This window comes from Denticeps clupeoides, chromosome 3, assembly GCF_900700375.1.
Source record: "Denticeps clupeoides chromosome 3, fDenClu1.1, whole genome shotgun sequence".
Classification (NCBI taxonomy): Eukaryota; Metazoa; Chordata; class Actinopteri; order Clupeiformes; family Denticipitidae; genus Denticeps; species Denticeps clupeoides.
In genome coordinates, this window is record NC_041709.1 from 2,718,608 (window position 1) to 2,735,280 (window position 16,673).

Below are 16,673 nucleotides of genomic sequence, written 5' to 3' on the forward strand. Positions count from 1 at the left end.
AAACACATTTTGGGGCAGTAATTTGTGGACAGCTTAATAACAGCAATCCATAGATGGTATTTGGCAGGTATTATATTTTGTGAGTAGTATGTTAATTAGAGGGGGTGGCCTTATAGTCTAATTTTTTTATTCTTTTAAATTATCATATTAGCCAACACAAATCTTATTTCGTCATGATATCGTGGCATGGTACAACCTCGGTCACAATCTTCATATTAGCACACTAACCCTGAGGTCATACAGGTTCGCGGGACGCACATAAGTTGGTAAAACAAGAAAGAACCACTTGGAAGTGTAACAAAGATGGGAGCAGACAAATGATTGGCAGCACTCACGTACCCTACTACCTCATTGTAGAGTGTTTATTCCCGTGTCCATCAATATATTACATGCACTTATGTGTATAAATCCAGAGGACACTTGTTTGACCTTACATGACACTGCACTTAGCGCCAGTTCGAAAGTAGTGCCTAGAGAGTTTATGTTTCGGCCTGCTGGAAGTCCTTCTGCAGTCACACAGATGACTCTAAGGTCGCAAGACACTCCAGCAGGAGGACAGCCTAGAGGGTGAAAGGAGCGCTCCTTTGGGGAAGCTCTAGGCAGTTCCCAGAACGGGACAGGACATGGATTGGGAGGGAGATCTGTAAAACCCAAGAGACTCAATAAATGTTCACCAGTCACTTGCTACCTGAGGTTTTCTCTCAGATGACCAATATCAATCTCCAGCAAACGGCCATGCCAAGGTTTCATGTACAGAATTGCTGCGTGCATTATTGGAGATGGAGTAGGAAGATGTAGGATGAAGTAAATCATGGGCCAGTAGTAAATCATTATGCGCTGAGCTGTAAGGTGTGACGGTGTGTGTTTGTGATAGCAGAGGAGAAGAGAATATGTGCCCAGCAAATTATCTGTCATTTTTTTCTACCCATAGAATACTGCTGCAATGTACACAATGAATACTATTCCCATTCAGGAGTAAGGCCTAGTCCTAGAATAAAAGAGAACTTCAGTGAAGTTCTCCGTTCAAAAAGGGCTTTTAGTGCAGGACTAGGCTTAATCCATGAATGTGAACTGGCCCATGGTGTGCAAAAGTAATCAGAGTGTAAGGTGTCAAGACACCCAGTAGATGCTGAGATGCTGGTGCCAGACTCGATGCTCTTGCAAGGTCAATGCAATGATAAAAAAAAATAAATATAATTTTTCACATGCTAGTCTTTCATCCCTGTTTCTTTTGAACACGCCAATTTGTAATAAACCAACATGTCAAGTAATGGCTTATAATATACGATTAATATAAACTCATAGTAAAGAAATAATGAAAACACAAACTAAAAACTATTGTAAAATCAGGTCTACTAATGAATGGACTATTTTAACAGTAGAGACATGTGAGACTAATGAAGAGCAACATCGAACAGACCCAACACAATCAAAACGGGGAACAGGATGTTGACTTGACCTTTACAGACAGATTACGGCTGGTTAAGGGGTTTTACCAGAATTAACCCCGAAAAATGGATTTTCACGGCAAGCTGCCGCTCCAAACTCCTGGTCTTTTTTTAGCATTTGCAAATGTTACATAATTAATACTTTACTTGGCTTTAGCACTCTGTCTGTCAGAATTCATCTCAAGCTGTGCTCTGTTCCAGAAAACACTGACAGCAGAGTGCGGAGACTCTAACTAGTAGCGGAGAAATATCCTCCATTATTGCGGAGATTTTTCAGGAACAGAATAGAGAAATGCTGCACTTTATTATATGAATGCATTATTTTTTTTAAATAACTTCATTAAAAAGGTGTTCTTATGGTTTCAAAGGTAAAATCCCAATCTTGCGTTCACTGTTTAAATGACCAGAGTTGGACATTTGTGGGTTAATGCTTTTGTTTTAGTTCAAGTGATGGGGACAACTGGTTTTAAATGAGCTGTCAGAAATATCACTGGTTTAAAAGGGAAATATTCTGATCTATGTGTAATGATTGTTTACAGTTTTAAATAAAATTTCAGTGTTTAGTAGTACATTATTTTAAGATACTTATATTATAATAGACGTGTCTGTTGTAAAATTGATTCTTCTTGGTTCCTGCTGTTAATAACGAAGTAGTCCGGATGCAGTGTTAGAAGCACTCAGCTTTCGGAGGCGAATTGCCTCCTCCTCCTGTGCGAGGACTTGGTTGTGTTGTTGTGTTGCACCATTAATTAGATTTGCTCTGCTCTGCTCTGCTCATCTCAATCCGTTTAAGGACACTGAATGGGGCTGAAGCTTGGATCTATGCAGAAATGGCTGCAGGCGAGCACGTCTGCTGAAACCTCTGGGATGTTAAGCCATTGTGAACATTCTTTTTCTATGAACGTTTCAAATGATGTGAGTGGCAGAAAAAGGAGAGGTTGTTAGAAAAATAAACTGACTACTATCTTCACCCATGGGTGCATTCGTGATAGAACGCTGGGGAGAAATGAAGTGCCATCGCTGTTCTGAGACCAGCAGACTGCACGGCCAGCGTCTTTGGCGGACGCCTTTCACTGGAACGCGTCTCCGTGTCTGTTGCAGGAGGTTGACGCCCTCAAGTCCTCCGACAAGATCTGCAGACAGCTGATCTACCACCTAACCCCGCACTCCAAGTGGATGCGACAGAGCGTGCCCAGAAGGAAGTCACAGGCCTGGTGAGTTCCCCCGTCTGCCCATCTGTCGCTGGCACCGCCACCCGCCCGGCGAGAGCGGCCAGAACACCCATGACCAGAACAACAACAAACAACGGGGCCACCAATAAACATCTACCGAGCAGCGTCTCTCAACCTCTCCCGAAAAGCCATTTAAAACCACGCTGGCCAAACAAGGAGTCTGAGTCTGTCTGATAGGCTGCCGGTGGCAGTGGCCGGTGGGATTAGGCTTCTCTGACATGCACGTAAGGCGCTTAATTATACATGTGAGGATTTGTGGGTCTGGCTAATTACACGGCAGACACAAAGACCCCTGTATTATTGCATTACTCTGATGAAGGCCTTTCGGGCTTCAGCTACCACAGAGAAGCCGAAACTCTGGTCCATTTTTACCAATGTTACCAAAATCACTCTTGATCGAGACCTTGACAAATGAAGGGGTATTCGGTTTGCCTGCTCTGAGTCCACTGCAAGGGTCACCTTTCTTGGCACCTAATATGTGTGATGTCATTTCTGGGTCCAAACAGCCCTTCGGATCCTGACTATAATAAGACAGACAAGCAGCATTAATCATGTTGCAGCATTCAGTGTGGTACTCCCTTTTGCTAATGCAATTAAATTGGCACATTTTTATCATGATTATTGTTTTTCTCCTTCGCAATTTCTCCAAAGTTTTAAACAGCCATGTGATACATACATATACGTGATACATACATATATATATATACACACACACACACACACACACAGTACATATATATCAGTACAGCTGGTGAATTAATGTTGATGAAGGGGTAAGAACCTGTCAAAGGAAACATACATTATTAATCAATTCAGAATTGTATTCTGAAATTCATGCACCTCTGCTTCTCGAACAATGATATAATCATTAAAACAATCAAATTTAATATAATAATAAACATTTTAAAAATATTCAGCAAACATGTTAAAATCTTCCACCTGTCAGGAGTTGTGTTGTTAGGGATGACGAATTAGCAGATGAACCCTCTTAAGGTCTCTTTCACCACCATCAGAACAGCAAGTAGATGCTGTTCTAGGTACACTACAATGCAAAAAAGTTTGATCTTAGTAGGGGGGTAAATTAATGGGAATAAATTAGGGGAAATAAATGTATTGTGTGTGTGTTTTTTTTTGTCTCATTCCCAGTGCAATTAACCTAGTTTTTAAGATGTTAATTTATTGAGTTATTTATTTATTTTGCAAGCCACCTAACACATTTGGCCATTGATGAAGTGTTATCAGAGACAAAAAATGACCGAAACAGCAAACCAAGAACAATACACCCCCACGACCCTTAATGCAATTCTGCTCTGAAGCTCCCTGCAATATCTGCCACGACATCTACAGCCCCCTCTTACTTTCCCTTTTCTCAGTTTCATTTTCTCCAGTTGAGCTTCAGAAGCCCTTTTCCAAAATCACATAGATTTTTTTCGCTCTTGCCACTCCCGGCAGTTTAGGATTCTTTTTTTTTTTTGCCCCTTCTAGAGTCCATTTTGTTTTGCTCGGCTGCTGAGCTGCTGTACTGTAGCTGTCATCTGAGAAGGAAACCCGGGCAGCATAAGAAGCACACGGCCCCAGCATGACTGCTCATTACGGCCCCCGTCTCTGGCAGGGCTCGCCTCCCGGCAAGGGGCTGCGGATGAAAGCATCACCCTAAATGCCATATGATAAAACAGGCCGAGTGCCGGTTTTTAATGTGGATTCTCAGATTATACCGGCATATTCAAATCTATATGTCCTTCCATCCAACTAGTCATCCATTCATTCATCCATAAATCTACGTAAATAGGGTCTCCATTGCCAGGGACAGGCTACCTAACTGTAAGAACATTAGTTAAAGGGCTTCATAGCCCGGTGTTCTTTAAGTACCAGAAGTCGTGTAAACAAGATGTTGAATCCTTCCTCCAGAGGGAAACGTGATGCCCCCCCAAACTCTCTGTTGCAATTTTAATGCATCACCCACATGCTTTTATTGCCCCGGAATTGCTCCTCCGGCACATTGAGAAGCAGTCGCGCCGACCGGCAGATGTTCTTTCATTAACCGGCCCCTCTGCAGACCCCCGCTTTTATAACCTGCGGCGCTCGCTGGCTTCAGTAGCCAAATCGGGTGATGAATCTGCTTAATAAACTAGTCTTTCCGGCTGGGGGGGGCATGAGCTGTGGCGGTGGGCTCTTCACGGTCATGTCGGGACGTCGGCCCTGGTGACAGCTTTATGAAGTTATAATGAGGAGGGACCGGAGTCTCAGCCGATGTGTCTCAGACACTTACATTTCCGCCGGTATTAACAATTTCACGGTAAAAAACAACGTGCCATTATTTCAGTGTTTATATGGAACGCTGCTTCCCCCGCAACAGCATTTGTGACCGCCCCGTCCCTTCATCTACCCCCCAAGAGCTGTTGCAGCCACGCTGGGGTTGGCAGCCATTAGTCCGCTCCAGGCCGCAGGCTTGTGACCGATTCCGGCAGCCCGGATCAGCGGCGAAGGGAGGGGGCGGGGCTGCATGATCCGGTCGCATGTGGGCGGGGTGATGCCGCTCATGCGCGGATGACCTATATTTGCCTTTGCCGGCTGGTGACTGACAGTCTGGTCGGGGCGCAGGTGGAGCAGCTCGAGTTGCGGTGGCTTCGGGGCGTGCTCTGTTGTCCTCCCTAAATGGACAAGAAGCTGTCAGCTTGGCAGGCGGCGTTCACCTGTGACAATCCGCACGTAGGAACCAGAGTTGTGAATATGCGACTTCACAGATTTTGCATGAAGAAATCTCAAATTCCACGAATGCAGTGCATCACACCGTGAAACACAAGGAGAATGTTTTGATAGATTTGCATACTTTTCACATAAAGTGTCTTACAAAAAAAATGACTGAATACATTACTGCAATTGGAAGCACTGGTTCATAGACTCGCCTATGAACCAGAAGACCCAGGTTCAAACCCCACTTACTACCATCGTGTCCCTGAGCAAGACACTTAACCCCGAGTGTCTCCAGGGGGGGACTGTCCCTGTCACTACTGATTGTAAGTCGCTCTGGATAAGGACGTCTGATAAATGCCGTAAATGTAAATGTAATAAGTCACTGATAATCAATTCCATATGTTGCAAAATAAACCCGGTGTGTTTATTTGATTCTATTGTCGCATCTGCCCACTGACGCTGTCTTCGTGTGATTACATCCCTCCGACCTACATGCACTGTGCGCCGTGCCATTCCCAGAGGCCGGATTCTCCAAAGGTCGTCAACAGCTCCGACTCATTTGCTGGTGCCTCTGAACAGCATGAGTGTGCCGGAGGTGAAGGGGGGGGGGGGGTAGCAAGAACAACAAGCCCCCTGAAATTGAGCGAAGGGACCTTAAATCTTCATCCATGCCCTCCCTAAGGCCCTTACGGAGTGCCATTCGAGATACGTTGACAGAGTAAGCCATCATTCACCTCTCCCGCAGTTAATCCAATCAGCGTGGGATTCTCCGAACCCCTCCTCGACAACAGCACCGAGCGTCACGTCAGTGGTCATTATCCCCGATTAATGGCTGAGTGTCACGCCATGGTGAGCCTCAAACTGGAACCTCTATTTGGTGTCACAAACAATGTCACAACGTAAGCCGAATGGTGTCACACTCGGCTTAAAGACCTTGTTGTTGTTCCTCATTGGTAAGCAGCTAATCAGCAAATCAGTGGATTGGCATTAGACATTTTGGACAGGAGGTTTGGTGAATGCTTAGTTTTAGACTCTACTGATACTATGGGCCTTAGCAGTGGAGCTTCAGTCCCGAACCACCAAGGTGCCACTGAGATGCCCTTGAGCAAGGTAGTATCCCCTCACACTGCTCGATGGGTGCTTTTCATCTCTGCCCGCTGCTCACTAAGGGTGATGGGTTAAATGCAAAGGACACTTTTGGTTGTGTGCTGTGCTGCAGTATTTCACACTGACAAAAACGATTTCACTTATTACACAGCTCTTGGTCTTTTACTGTTTTATTATCTTTTGGATACAGCCAAACATTCACTTTTGTGTGTAGTTACAGAATTATTAAATTCGTTTCTCTCATAGAGATACTGTACAGTATTTAAGTTTTAGTTTAAGTTAGTATAGTTTAGTTTAGTGTGTATATACATATACATTTTTTTTTTATGATTGCACTATGTGAAACATTATTTCAATACACGGTATACTGTGTATACTGTTGTACTGACAATAAACCAATCATGAATCTTGAATATTGGATAATAAAGAGGAGCAGTGTATGGTACTGTTTGTTCAAGTTCTGTAATGTTAAATTATTTATTTATTTTGTTACTATTAATAACTGTTGTAGTACTAGCAGTAATAGGATTGGTAGTAGTAACAGTAATAATAACAATGATAGTTGGGTGGTAGTAGCCTAGTGGTTAACACACTCGCCTATGAACCAGAAGACCCAGGTTCAAATCCCACTAACTACCATTGTGTCACTGAACAAGACACTTAACCCTGAGTGTCTCCAGGGGGGGACTGTCCCTGTAACTACTGATTGTATGTCGCTCTGGATAAGTCATCTGGAAAATGCTGTAAATGTAAATGTAGTTGACTATGAATTTCTTTAATATATTTTTTTGTTTTTATATTCATTATTATTATACTTTTTTTTTTTAATAAACAATTTGACCTTAAAGACATTTATTTCTGAATAGCCCATGACAAGGTATATTTTCCCGTCTTTCTGTCACGAGCCACCCACACATATGCAGCACAGACGCTTACTGTAGGCAGTGCTGGTTGGGGGATCTTTCTCCAGAATCTTTTAATGCCACTTTGATCCCCGAGCCTTGACATCACCTCACAGAAGCCGCCTTCCGGGCCGATGTTGCGTAACGAGGAAAACTGGCACTTCGCAGCAGTGCCTGCATCTAATCACTCCCGCCGCCAGGATGTGATATATGGATGTGCTGGAAGTGACGCGTGGCACGTACAGCATATACAGTACTATATGGCATTAAGCAGGGGGTTGGGTCAGGGTGGAGGGACACTGGTAATTCAGTGTAATCGATCTCATCCCAACACTTTGCGTTCTAAATTCCAAAAACTCCGCCCTCGTGTTTTATGCTCGTTTACAACTTTTCACACCAAAGTTCACCAGCATCACTATAAATTACCAGGCATCATGGGGACATGTTATTTATCAGGCTCGGCTATTTGCAGTAATGAATAGTGTGCCCTGCATAGTCATCATTTGCAACGGAGCTCAGTATGCAGCCACTTTATTTCACTCCCACAGTGTGTGTGTTTGTGCGAAAGAGAAAGAGAGGGAGAGAGAGAGAGAGAGAGAGAGAGAGAGAGAGAGAGACCGTGGTGCCATGACTCATTGAATGGACCCTCACTGATCCGCTCTACCTGCCCTCTCCAGTTTATCCAGTTTTTTTTGTTCAGCAGAAGTTGAGTTTTTACAGTGTTCTTATTTGGTATTTATACAGAACAAGATAGGATCAGTGGCAGAAGTTCAGAATGTGGCCAGCAGCGTTTTTGTTCCATCACCCCTCCTCTTGCATGGATCAGGAGGCTAACTGTTACTGGCAGGGGTGGTTCTCAGCAGGATGTACTGGCTAAAGAGCTGGACCCCCTGGATCGTGAGCGTGGGTCAGGTGGCATGGGCTCTGGATAAGTGGACTGGGGCCAGAGCTACTGTCCTCAAAAGGCCTGGACTTAAAAGCCCAGGATGGCTGCAGTTAGCTCGTTCACTTTGTTTTGTTTTCTGTTTTGTGTCCAGGACAATGGGGAAATTTCACTTTATACTGGAATCCGTTTTTATTATTAGAATTATTATTTTTTTGATCCGTCAGATGGATGGTCTTAGCAGTAAGATAACAATTGTCTATTGCAGCGGTGTTTATTGCTCTGTATTTATTTAGCTTTTTATGATTTTCTTATATTAATCTGTATTGACATTTTTTTATTGTGCCTGCTTTCTTGCTTTGGACACAAAATTAACAGGCTACAAAAGCAGCTCTTGAGATCAGACAGTGAAATCTGAATTTCAAAAACATTTAATCTGTATGGATTTGGGTCTTAGGCAACAGGTTTGCATTTGTAGGATCTTATGTAATGGGGATTTTAGAGTTAATTTTAGAACCATTTATATTGCCCGAGAGCCTCTTAAGATCGATTGAAATAAAAGAGGCAAAATTCGGTCAAACCTGGAGGTGATAAGTACTGTGCATTACTGGGAGCAAGATTAAGATAATTAAGTCATGCATTGGTCATGGGAAATGGCCTAACTTGTGAGGAATCTTAATATATTTTATTTAGGAGATCTGATATTTCTCTTCTCTTCTTGGTCTAGCTCTGAGCTTTGAAGTGACGATAGGTGCAGTATGTAAAATGATTACATTTCTCACCACATTAGCACTCCCGGTTTCAGCGCCATTAATGGCCTACTACATGCTACTAATGCAAAATGTACATGGAATAAATTCTCAAAATTCGTTGTTTTTTTTCATCTAAGGATGCTGTGTAACAGCCAGTGATTTTCAGAACTGAGTCTGTCAGGCTTCTTATTTGGAAGGAGGCTGGCAAGGGGTTTAAAAAAAAAAAAAGGATGGAAACCGGATCAGTGCGAGGCAGAGTGCAGCCTTTCAGCCCAGACCTGTAATGGAGCTCTCAGATTCCGCCCTGATCTTGGCACCTCGCCGTGCCTGGCCAGACACCCGGGCTTGCCCCGATACGCTGTGACGGCTCGGTTGCAGACATGGTGTTGCATGCGCCGTCTTGCTCGCAGGAGGGTCGGGCTGGGCAGGGCAGCGGGTGGACTTGCAGCTGCAGTTCTGTGCGCGGATATCGCCGTCACTCGGTGGTCTTGTGAAAGGCGGGTGGCGGAATGCGGTTTTATGCCTTCCATAAATCACAGCCCGCCACTAAGATCCATTCCAATCCCGCATGCAACGTAGATGCGCCAGATAAAAAGAGTCCTTTTTTTATGAGAAGTGAAGCCTTAAAGCCGGCTGTTACATGCCCTGCTCCGTTCTTATGGGATGTTTTACCCCGAAGGAGGCGTGTTTTCATTGTGGGTTAAAGGTCACATGTGGCCTTGTTAAAGGATGTCAATATCCTAACCGGCCCGCTCCCAATTACCCTGGTGATTCCATTCTCACGCAACAGGATCAATACATGGATCCCCTCTTCCTTTAGCAACGAGACGAGGTTTCGGTGGGATTTCCCATGCAGCCGGTCTTGTGTTTTTTTTTGTTCCTTTCGCCCTTGTCCGGGACGCGTCAGTGTGATTGTTTATCAGGAGAGAGGTCAGCCGCGGGCAGAGGTCCGCTGCTCTGACGGGGCCGTAAATTTGAACTGGGGCAGATCAGGTTACATCTCATTCCGAAATGGCAGCCAGCACCCTCAATTTCACAATGTACACACAGACAAGTATACATTTAGAGAGACAGACACACACACACACACACACACACACACACACACACATTATGGTCCTGATTCCAACTGATGTAGTTGTGGAGGATGAGGATGGGGATGGAGATGGACCGCTGTGTTGCTTCCAGCTGCGCTCTGCTGTCTGTGGGCATCTTCCTCCTTCCTCCTCGGTGAGACGGAGCCTTGAAGATGCGGAACACCAGATGGTTACAGTGACAGCCAGGATTCAAGTTCCTTTTGAGGGCATTTCTTCTTCTTCCTCTTTCTGATTTCAGTTTATTGAACCCCACCTGCTGGAATCAGCACCACAGACAGCTCCTCTGTAGTATTATATATATATAACTGTAAATACATGTTATTATCCCCGCTATCATGTTGAACTAAAAAAATCATCACTGCAAGTGACCTGTAAACTATTAAACTATCCCATACATTGGCAGGCGTGATGTCTGAAAATCCGAGCTGTCAACTCGGAAATAGGACATTTTTTCTTTTTGTCCTGCCATCCTGGCACCTTTCTCCATGCCGTGCAGCATTAATGGCGAATCTGTCGGCGGTCACGACGTCGCTCCTGAACTTCCTGAGCGCCTGATATGGAACCCCCATCTCCATCTTCCTCCTTCTCCTCCCCCATCATCCCACGCAGACCCTCACAATGGACGAGAGGAGGAAAAAAGCTTCCTCCTGTGCTTGGAGCCCGGCCCACGCTGAAAGCCCCCCCCCCCGGTCCACGAACCAGAAAAGAGACACCGTGTCGCGGTGAACGAATCCCGCAGTAAATAAATAAATAAACCAGAGCAACGCCCGAGCACGCCTCCATCGTGCCAAGTGTGGAGGCGGCGGAGCAGATGGAGGTTCCCACCTCTGCGAGGAGACGGGCAGGGTCTCGGCGGGTCTGTCCGCTCGTATTATTACCATTATTATTACCATAATAATGTCATTCGGATTCAGCCTCGGAAATGAGACGCCAGGCTGGAGGAGGAAGGCGGCCGCGGAAGGGAAAGCGCTTGTCCGCCATTTGCCGGCGCGGAGACTGACTGATGTAATAAACTGAACCGGTGGGGGTGGGTAATATTTCTCGTACGCCGAGGAAAGCACAAGCCATACCCCGAGGCAGGTTCCATTTCCCACCCCGCCCAAAAACTAACGGGGCCTTTAAGCAGTTCGCAGTGCTGCATGTTGATATCCCCGCAGTCGTCCGACCTGACGGGCTTCGTTTGTTGTGCTACGGAGCCCCTCCTGGGAACAGCAGCGGCGCTCCACCTCAGGATCCAATCCATCAAGCCTCCCTCGCAGAATCCGATTTTCTGATCCGGAACCGCGGGGCCCCCGTCCGCCCCTCGGCTGGCGAAATGAAATTTCAACGCAGCTCTGCCAGTCAGACGGATGTGTTTGTTGAGTCTTTTTTTTTTGTTTTGTTTTTTTTTAGCCCCAATTGCATATCGGCGAATGGGTGTGAAGCGAGATAATGCACGCCGACACACGTTGGTTCACCGCGCCGCTTACTGCGATTATTGGTGGCATCTGTCAAACAAACAAAATCTGTGTTCTCCCGCCGCCTTGTCTGACTTTACATTGATGCCCGTCCTCCAGCCCACTCTCGGGACTGCAGAGTCCATGCAGCTGGATGAGGGGAACCGTGTTGGATCAATAGTTGCCGCCTCATTAGCTCGACTGGCACACGCTGTTCTCACACAGACGGAAATGTCCGAATACGTTTATTTTTAGCTGGTTGTTAGCGCATGTTATTGCAGAAGAAGCACATTTAATGGCGTACGGATGTCATACGGCGAGAGATACTGTTATCCCTTATTCTCTGTGAGCCGTGAACTTCGTCTCTGTACATAGCAGTGTTAGAGGTCGGGTTTGGGGTTATTGTTATTCCAGCTTGGGTTTCATGAAGACAGTGGGGTTATGTGACCCCAGAGGCACTGCAATGTGAGACAGTGGAAATGATATCCCCCATGCATAAGCCTGATCCTAATCATTAGTAATGGTGTCCATGATTGATTTAAGACCACTTTTGTAACTTAAAACACACCGTCCCCTGGAAGTAAAACATTTCAAATGAACTGGAAACCATTTTAAGGGTGTTTTATTCTCTCCGAACTAGAAATGTGTACTTCATACATACATTACTCCTGTGTAGATTCATAAGAGAGAATCGTGATCTCAGTTCTGTACTTCTGTAGATTACTGAGCATTACTGATTTGTTCTGATTGGTGCCAGTGATTAAATAACACAGTAATAAAAAATACATTTTATTGAATTCAAATAGGCGAAACACAAAGACAAACAACACAACAAACGGAAAAAAGAATTAATTAATAGAATAATAGACCACGTGTAATGACTGAAGTGCCAAATAATAGAATAAAGGAATCATTATGTGAAAGTGACGCGATTGTCATTGTGAAACACTGCAGCACAGCACATGGTGACACAACGAAATGTGTCCTCTGCTTTTAACACATCACCCTTGGTGAGCAGTGGGCAGCCATGACAGGCGCCGGGGGATCAGCGTGTGGGGACGGAGCTTTGCTCAGTGGCACCTCAGTGGATTCGAACCACTGCCTCATATTAACAATATATTGAGTCCTGGTTAAGCGTTAACTAAAATATATGTCAAATGTTACATGTTCTTTATATTCTGCAGTAAACTGCTCACTATTAAATAGTATCATGACTTAGGAAGGTATCAACAGCCAAAACAGTATGAAATAGGAGCATCAATTTCACCGCAGTAGTTCTCCTTGTTTGATTGGCTTTGGCTGATCTGATCAGCTGCTCTTCATGGTGAAGAATGTGCATTGGTGTTGAAACTCATCAAATAATGCAAATTTAATGGCTGCCATTGAAGTAGAAATGCATTTTTTGTTAAGTGGTCTGTTTTTTTTTTTTTGCAGAGATGTTTATTCCATGAACATTGTTCAGATATTGTGCATAGGTCTTGACATGTTGTTTACCATACATGCTCATTTGTTCCATTTATTCTCCTTTTCCACAGCCTTAAGAACACTTTGAAGAAGAAACTCGCCAGCGACACTGTGGACTTGTCTGGCATTCCACTGTCCAGTCGTGACATCCACCGCGTGGCCTATTACTTCCAGAGCGCTGGTGCCACGGTGACAGCTGTGGACCTGAGCTTCACCGATCTTCAGGATGAGAGACTGCGTGTCCTGCTGCCCAGTCTGGGCTCCCTCCCCAAACTGACCACGCTGGCAGTCAATGGTAATCGATTGACCATGGCAGTTCTGAAGGACTTGACGGAGGTTCTGAAGGACGCTAAGATGTTCCCCAGTCTGTCCTGGGTGGACCTGGGTAATAATGTGGACATCTTCACCCTTCCCCAGCCACTGCTGGTGGCCCTGAGGAGGCGCTTCGGCCTGAGGAGCAGCCTACCCACCATCTACGAGTACAGCGAAGGTCAAGCCTTCCACTACCACATGGAGAGCTCCACTGAAGAAGCCAGCATCCTGGAGGAGGAGGAGGAGGAATTGGAGGTGGAACCTGAAGATGAGGATCATCTCGAGCTTGAACCATGGGGCATGGAAGAGAAGGTGGCCAGAAACATCAGCCTGCACCTGTGCGAGAGGTGACTTCCTACTTCTTCATCTAAAGACGTATCCCTCAGCCCTTTCCATCCAGCAAATGAGCCTCAGCACCCAAGAAGCGAATCCCAGCACCCCAACAGCTGGGTCCCACGCCAGAGCAGCTACAGCGGCATTCATCAGCGGCGACGCCCGACGGGTTCAGGGTGAGAGCGGACCGAGTTTGCGGTGAGAACCGTGGTCGCCGGCCTCCTCGAGGTGAAAGCCGCTGCCCAGACGCCCCCCACCCTCCAGCGGCGAACTCCTGTGTGCCCCCCATCCCCCCAGCGTGGTCTTAGCGAGACTGCGGCCCTGCGCTGACACTTGCATCGTTTACGTTTCATGTCTCGTGATGGACAGGCTTAATCAAAGGTGTCCCTCTCTCTCTCTCTCTCTCTCTCTCTCCCTGCCGCGGAGCGCGAGGCAACGGCAGTAGTTCATGCCGTGTTTCTTTTCCCTCCCTCCCTCCCTCCCCTCGCAAGGAGAACAAACGCTGTTCCAATTTGTGCAGAAGGCCAGCTGTAAAACTGCCTTTCGAGTACAGCAGCGGCGGCGGGCCGAGGCTTTTATTCTGATGCGGTGAAACGATTGCTATGTTCTGCCGGAGATCGTTAGAGGACCAGTGAGGAGATGCAGGAAGAGTAGCCAACAGAGCTTATGAAGGAAGAACTAAACAGTTTTATTAAGATTCATGTTATATCAATATTGTATTATGTGTGAACATTGTTTATTTTGTACATTTAATACGATGTCTTTTGACAGATGACATAAAAAGAGATTATAATGGTTTTGATTTATTTTCTCACATTGTGAAAGAATGTGTGTGATTTCTGACTTTGTGAGCGCAAAGATCCCCAAATAAACAGGACAACTTTTCTCACCTTCCATTAGAGAGTGGAGACCTGATCCGAGCCTGAGGGGGCTCATCGTGTTGGGACGAGATCAGACAAAAATGTGCAAATAATGCACAAGTTCTTGTTAGGTTTGGTTCTTTTCAAATCACGTCCAATCAAAAGCCAAACTTTTATTTTTTGTCAATGTATGAGTAGTATGAATGTATTAAATATCAAAATTGAATTCTTATTTGATACATTTAATGTTTATATAATAACCCAGGCAATAAAATATATTGTCATGATCTGGTCACGTTGGTCCTGTATTGTTTCCCAATCGTGTTCACCTGCGTCTGATTGTATGAAGCTGCCCTGTTCCTGTCATTGTTACATGTTACCTGTCCACCTGTTACCGGATGTCTCCCCTGTCCTGTTCATCACATATAAAACCCCTGTCTCGTGACGTCGTGCAAATACGTCCTTCTTCGTTGTCAAGTCTTGTCACAATCTCAGTTCACCTGCCTCGCCATGCCAAACGGCCGTGACACACACACACACACACACACACACACACACATATATATATATATATGTCTTATTACCAGGATTATTATAGGAACATTTATCATACACATATTTACTATGATGGTCCTCACAAAGGTAAAAAATAAAATAAATAAAGGTGTGTATGTGTGTACCTGCATGTGTGCATTTAAATGTAAGTGTAATTTCTTTGTATCTTTGGTGCCCTGGCCATTTTGGTGTATATTTGGGGGTAAACAGACATATGTCTGCACAGCACTTTCCATGTTTGTAGAAGGCCTGGCGACGCCTCAAGCCTCCAACTGTCGTAACGTGGCTGCGGTGGGTTTGGGTAGAGTGTATATACAGTATGTGCACTGAAATCAGATATGGCGTCAGCACCTGAACAAGTGTATGTGTGTGTCATGCTACATGCTGTATTAACCATTGACTGTTCTTCTCAAACGAAATAAATGCAATTTGTTTAAAAAAAACTGGTAAATGCATCTTATGTTTATAAGAATGCGTTAACATGGAACTCGATGGGCGTTTGAGCACAAAGCAGGTGGTAAGGAATCTGCAGCGTGATTTCGTGCGCAGCAGGCGGGTGGAAGGCCGAGAAAATATAGCTACAGCAGTGAAGGGGTGGCGACGTGACTCAGCAGTTTCGCATGGAGAGAACAAGCACTTAAGCATTTAGAAACACACCGGATAATTGACGACTGCCGATGCGCAGATTTTCAGACGCCCCGGAGGCAGGGGCTGGGCAATATTGCCCGTCCCGGCAGTGAGTAATCACATATGAAATTATCGATTTTCTGTAACGCACACCTCTAATGAACGGACAGGAGTCATTGTGCCGTGGAGCGTTTGGACCGTTGGCACTGGACATCAATGACGCCTCCCTCCTCCACAGTGGCATTATGGGTACTCTAAATAGAAACTGTGTCAAAAACACAGGACGTTTTTCATCCTTCTTCTGTGCCTTGTGTATGCTGTTTCCATCTAATGTGCTGAGGCTGAGTTAAAAATCCTTGCTCTGTGTGTGTTTTTTTTAATTAGGTTTGGAGTCCAGCAAATGAATAACAGTAATATAAAGATAGCAGAGCTTCAGAAAGTAGAATTCCTCATCTGTTCACCCAAGAGTTAAAAAAAAAAGAGATTTTTTCTTTCCACCTCATGCATATGACCAGCTGCTAACTAAATAACCAAAAAAACAATTCCACTGCATTTTAGACCTGCCAAAAAAGGACCTGCTGAGATCATTTCAGTGATCCTCTCGTTAACACAAGTAAGAGTGTTGACCATGGTTACCTGCAAGGAAACACGTGCAGTCAAGAGCCAAGACCGTCTCCTAAAGATGATTCAGCTGCGGGATCGGGTGCCACCGGTGCAGAGATTGCTCAGGAATGGTAGGAGGCAGGTGTGAGGGCCGCTTCTCATCCAAGGGAGTGGGCTTACTCAAAACTTTGAATAAGAACACAGCCATGAATAAAGAATGGTACCAAAACCTCCTCTGACAGCAACTGACCAATCATCCTCGAAGAGTTTGGTGAAGAACAATGCCTATTCCAGCATGATGGGATGCGGTGCTATTGGGCCAAAGTGATTAAGAAGTGGCTCTGACAACAAAACATTGAAATGTTGGG

General features: G+C 45.2%; 1 protein-coding gene across 1 annotated transcript in view; it reads left to right on the forward strand.

Annotated features, from left to right (window-relative positions):
- Nucleotides 1-14,812, forward strand: part of lrrc75bb (leucine rich repeat containing 75Bb) — a 21,581-nt gene extending 6,769 nt beyond the window's left edge. Inside the window, exons 3-4 of the mRNA XM_028972741.1 lie at nucleotides 2,550-2,662; nucleotides 13,087-14,812. Of these exons, the coding sequence (XP_028828574.1) occupies nucleotides 2,550-2,662; nucleotides 13,087-13,678 (705 nt within the window). The 3' untranslated portion in view covers nucleotides 13,679-14,812. The remainder of the gene's footprint in view (nucleotides 1-2,549; nucleotides 2,663-13,086) is intronic.
- Nucleotides 14,813-16,673: the final 1,861 nt, after the last annotated feature.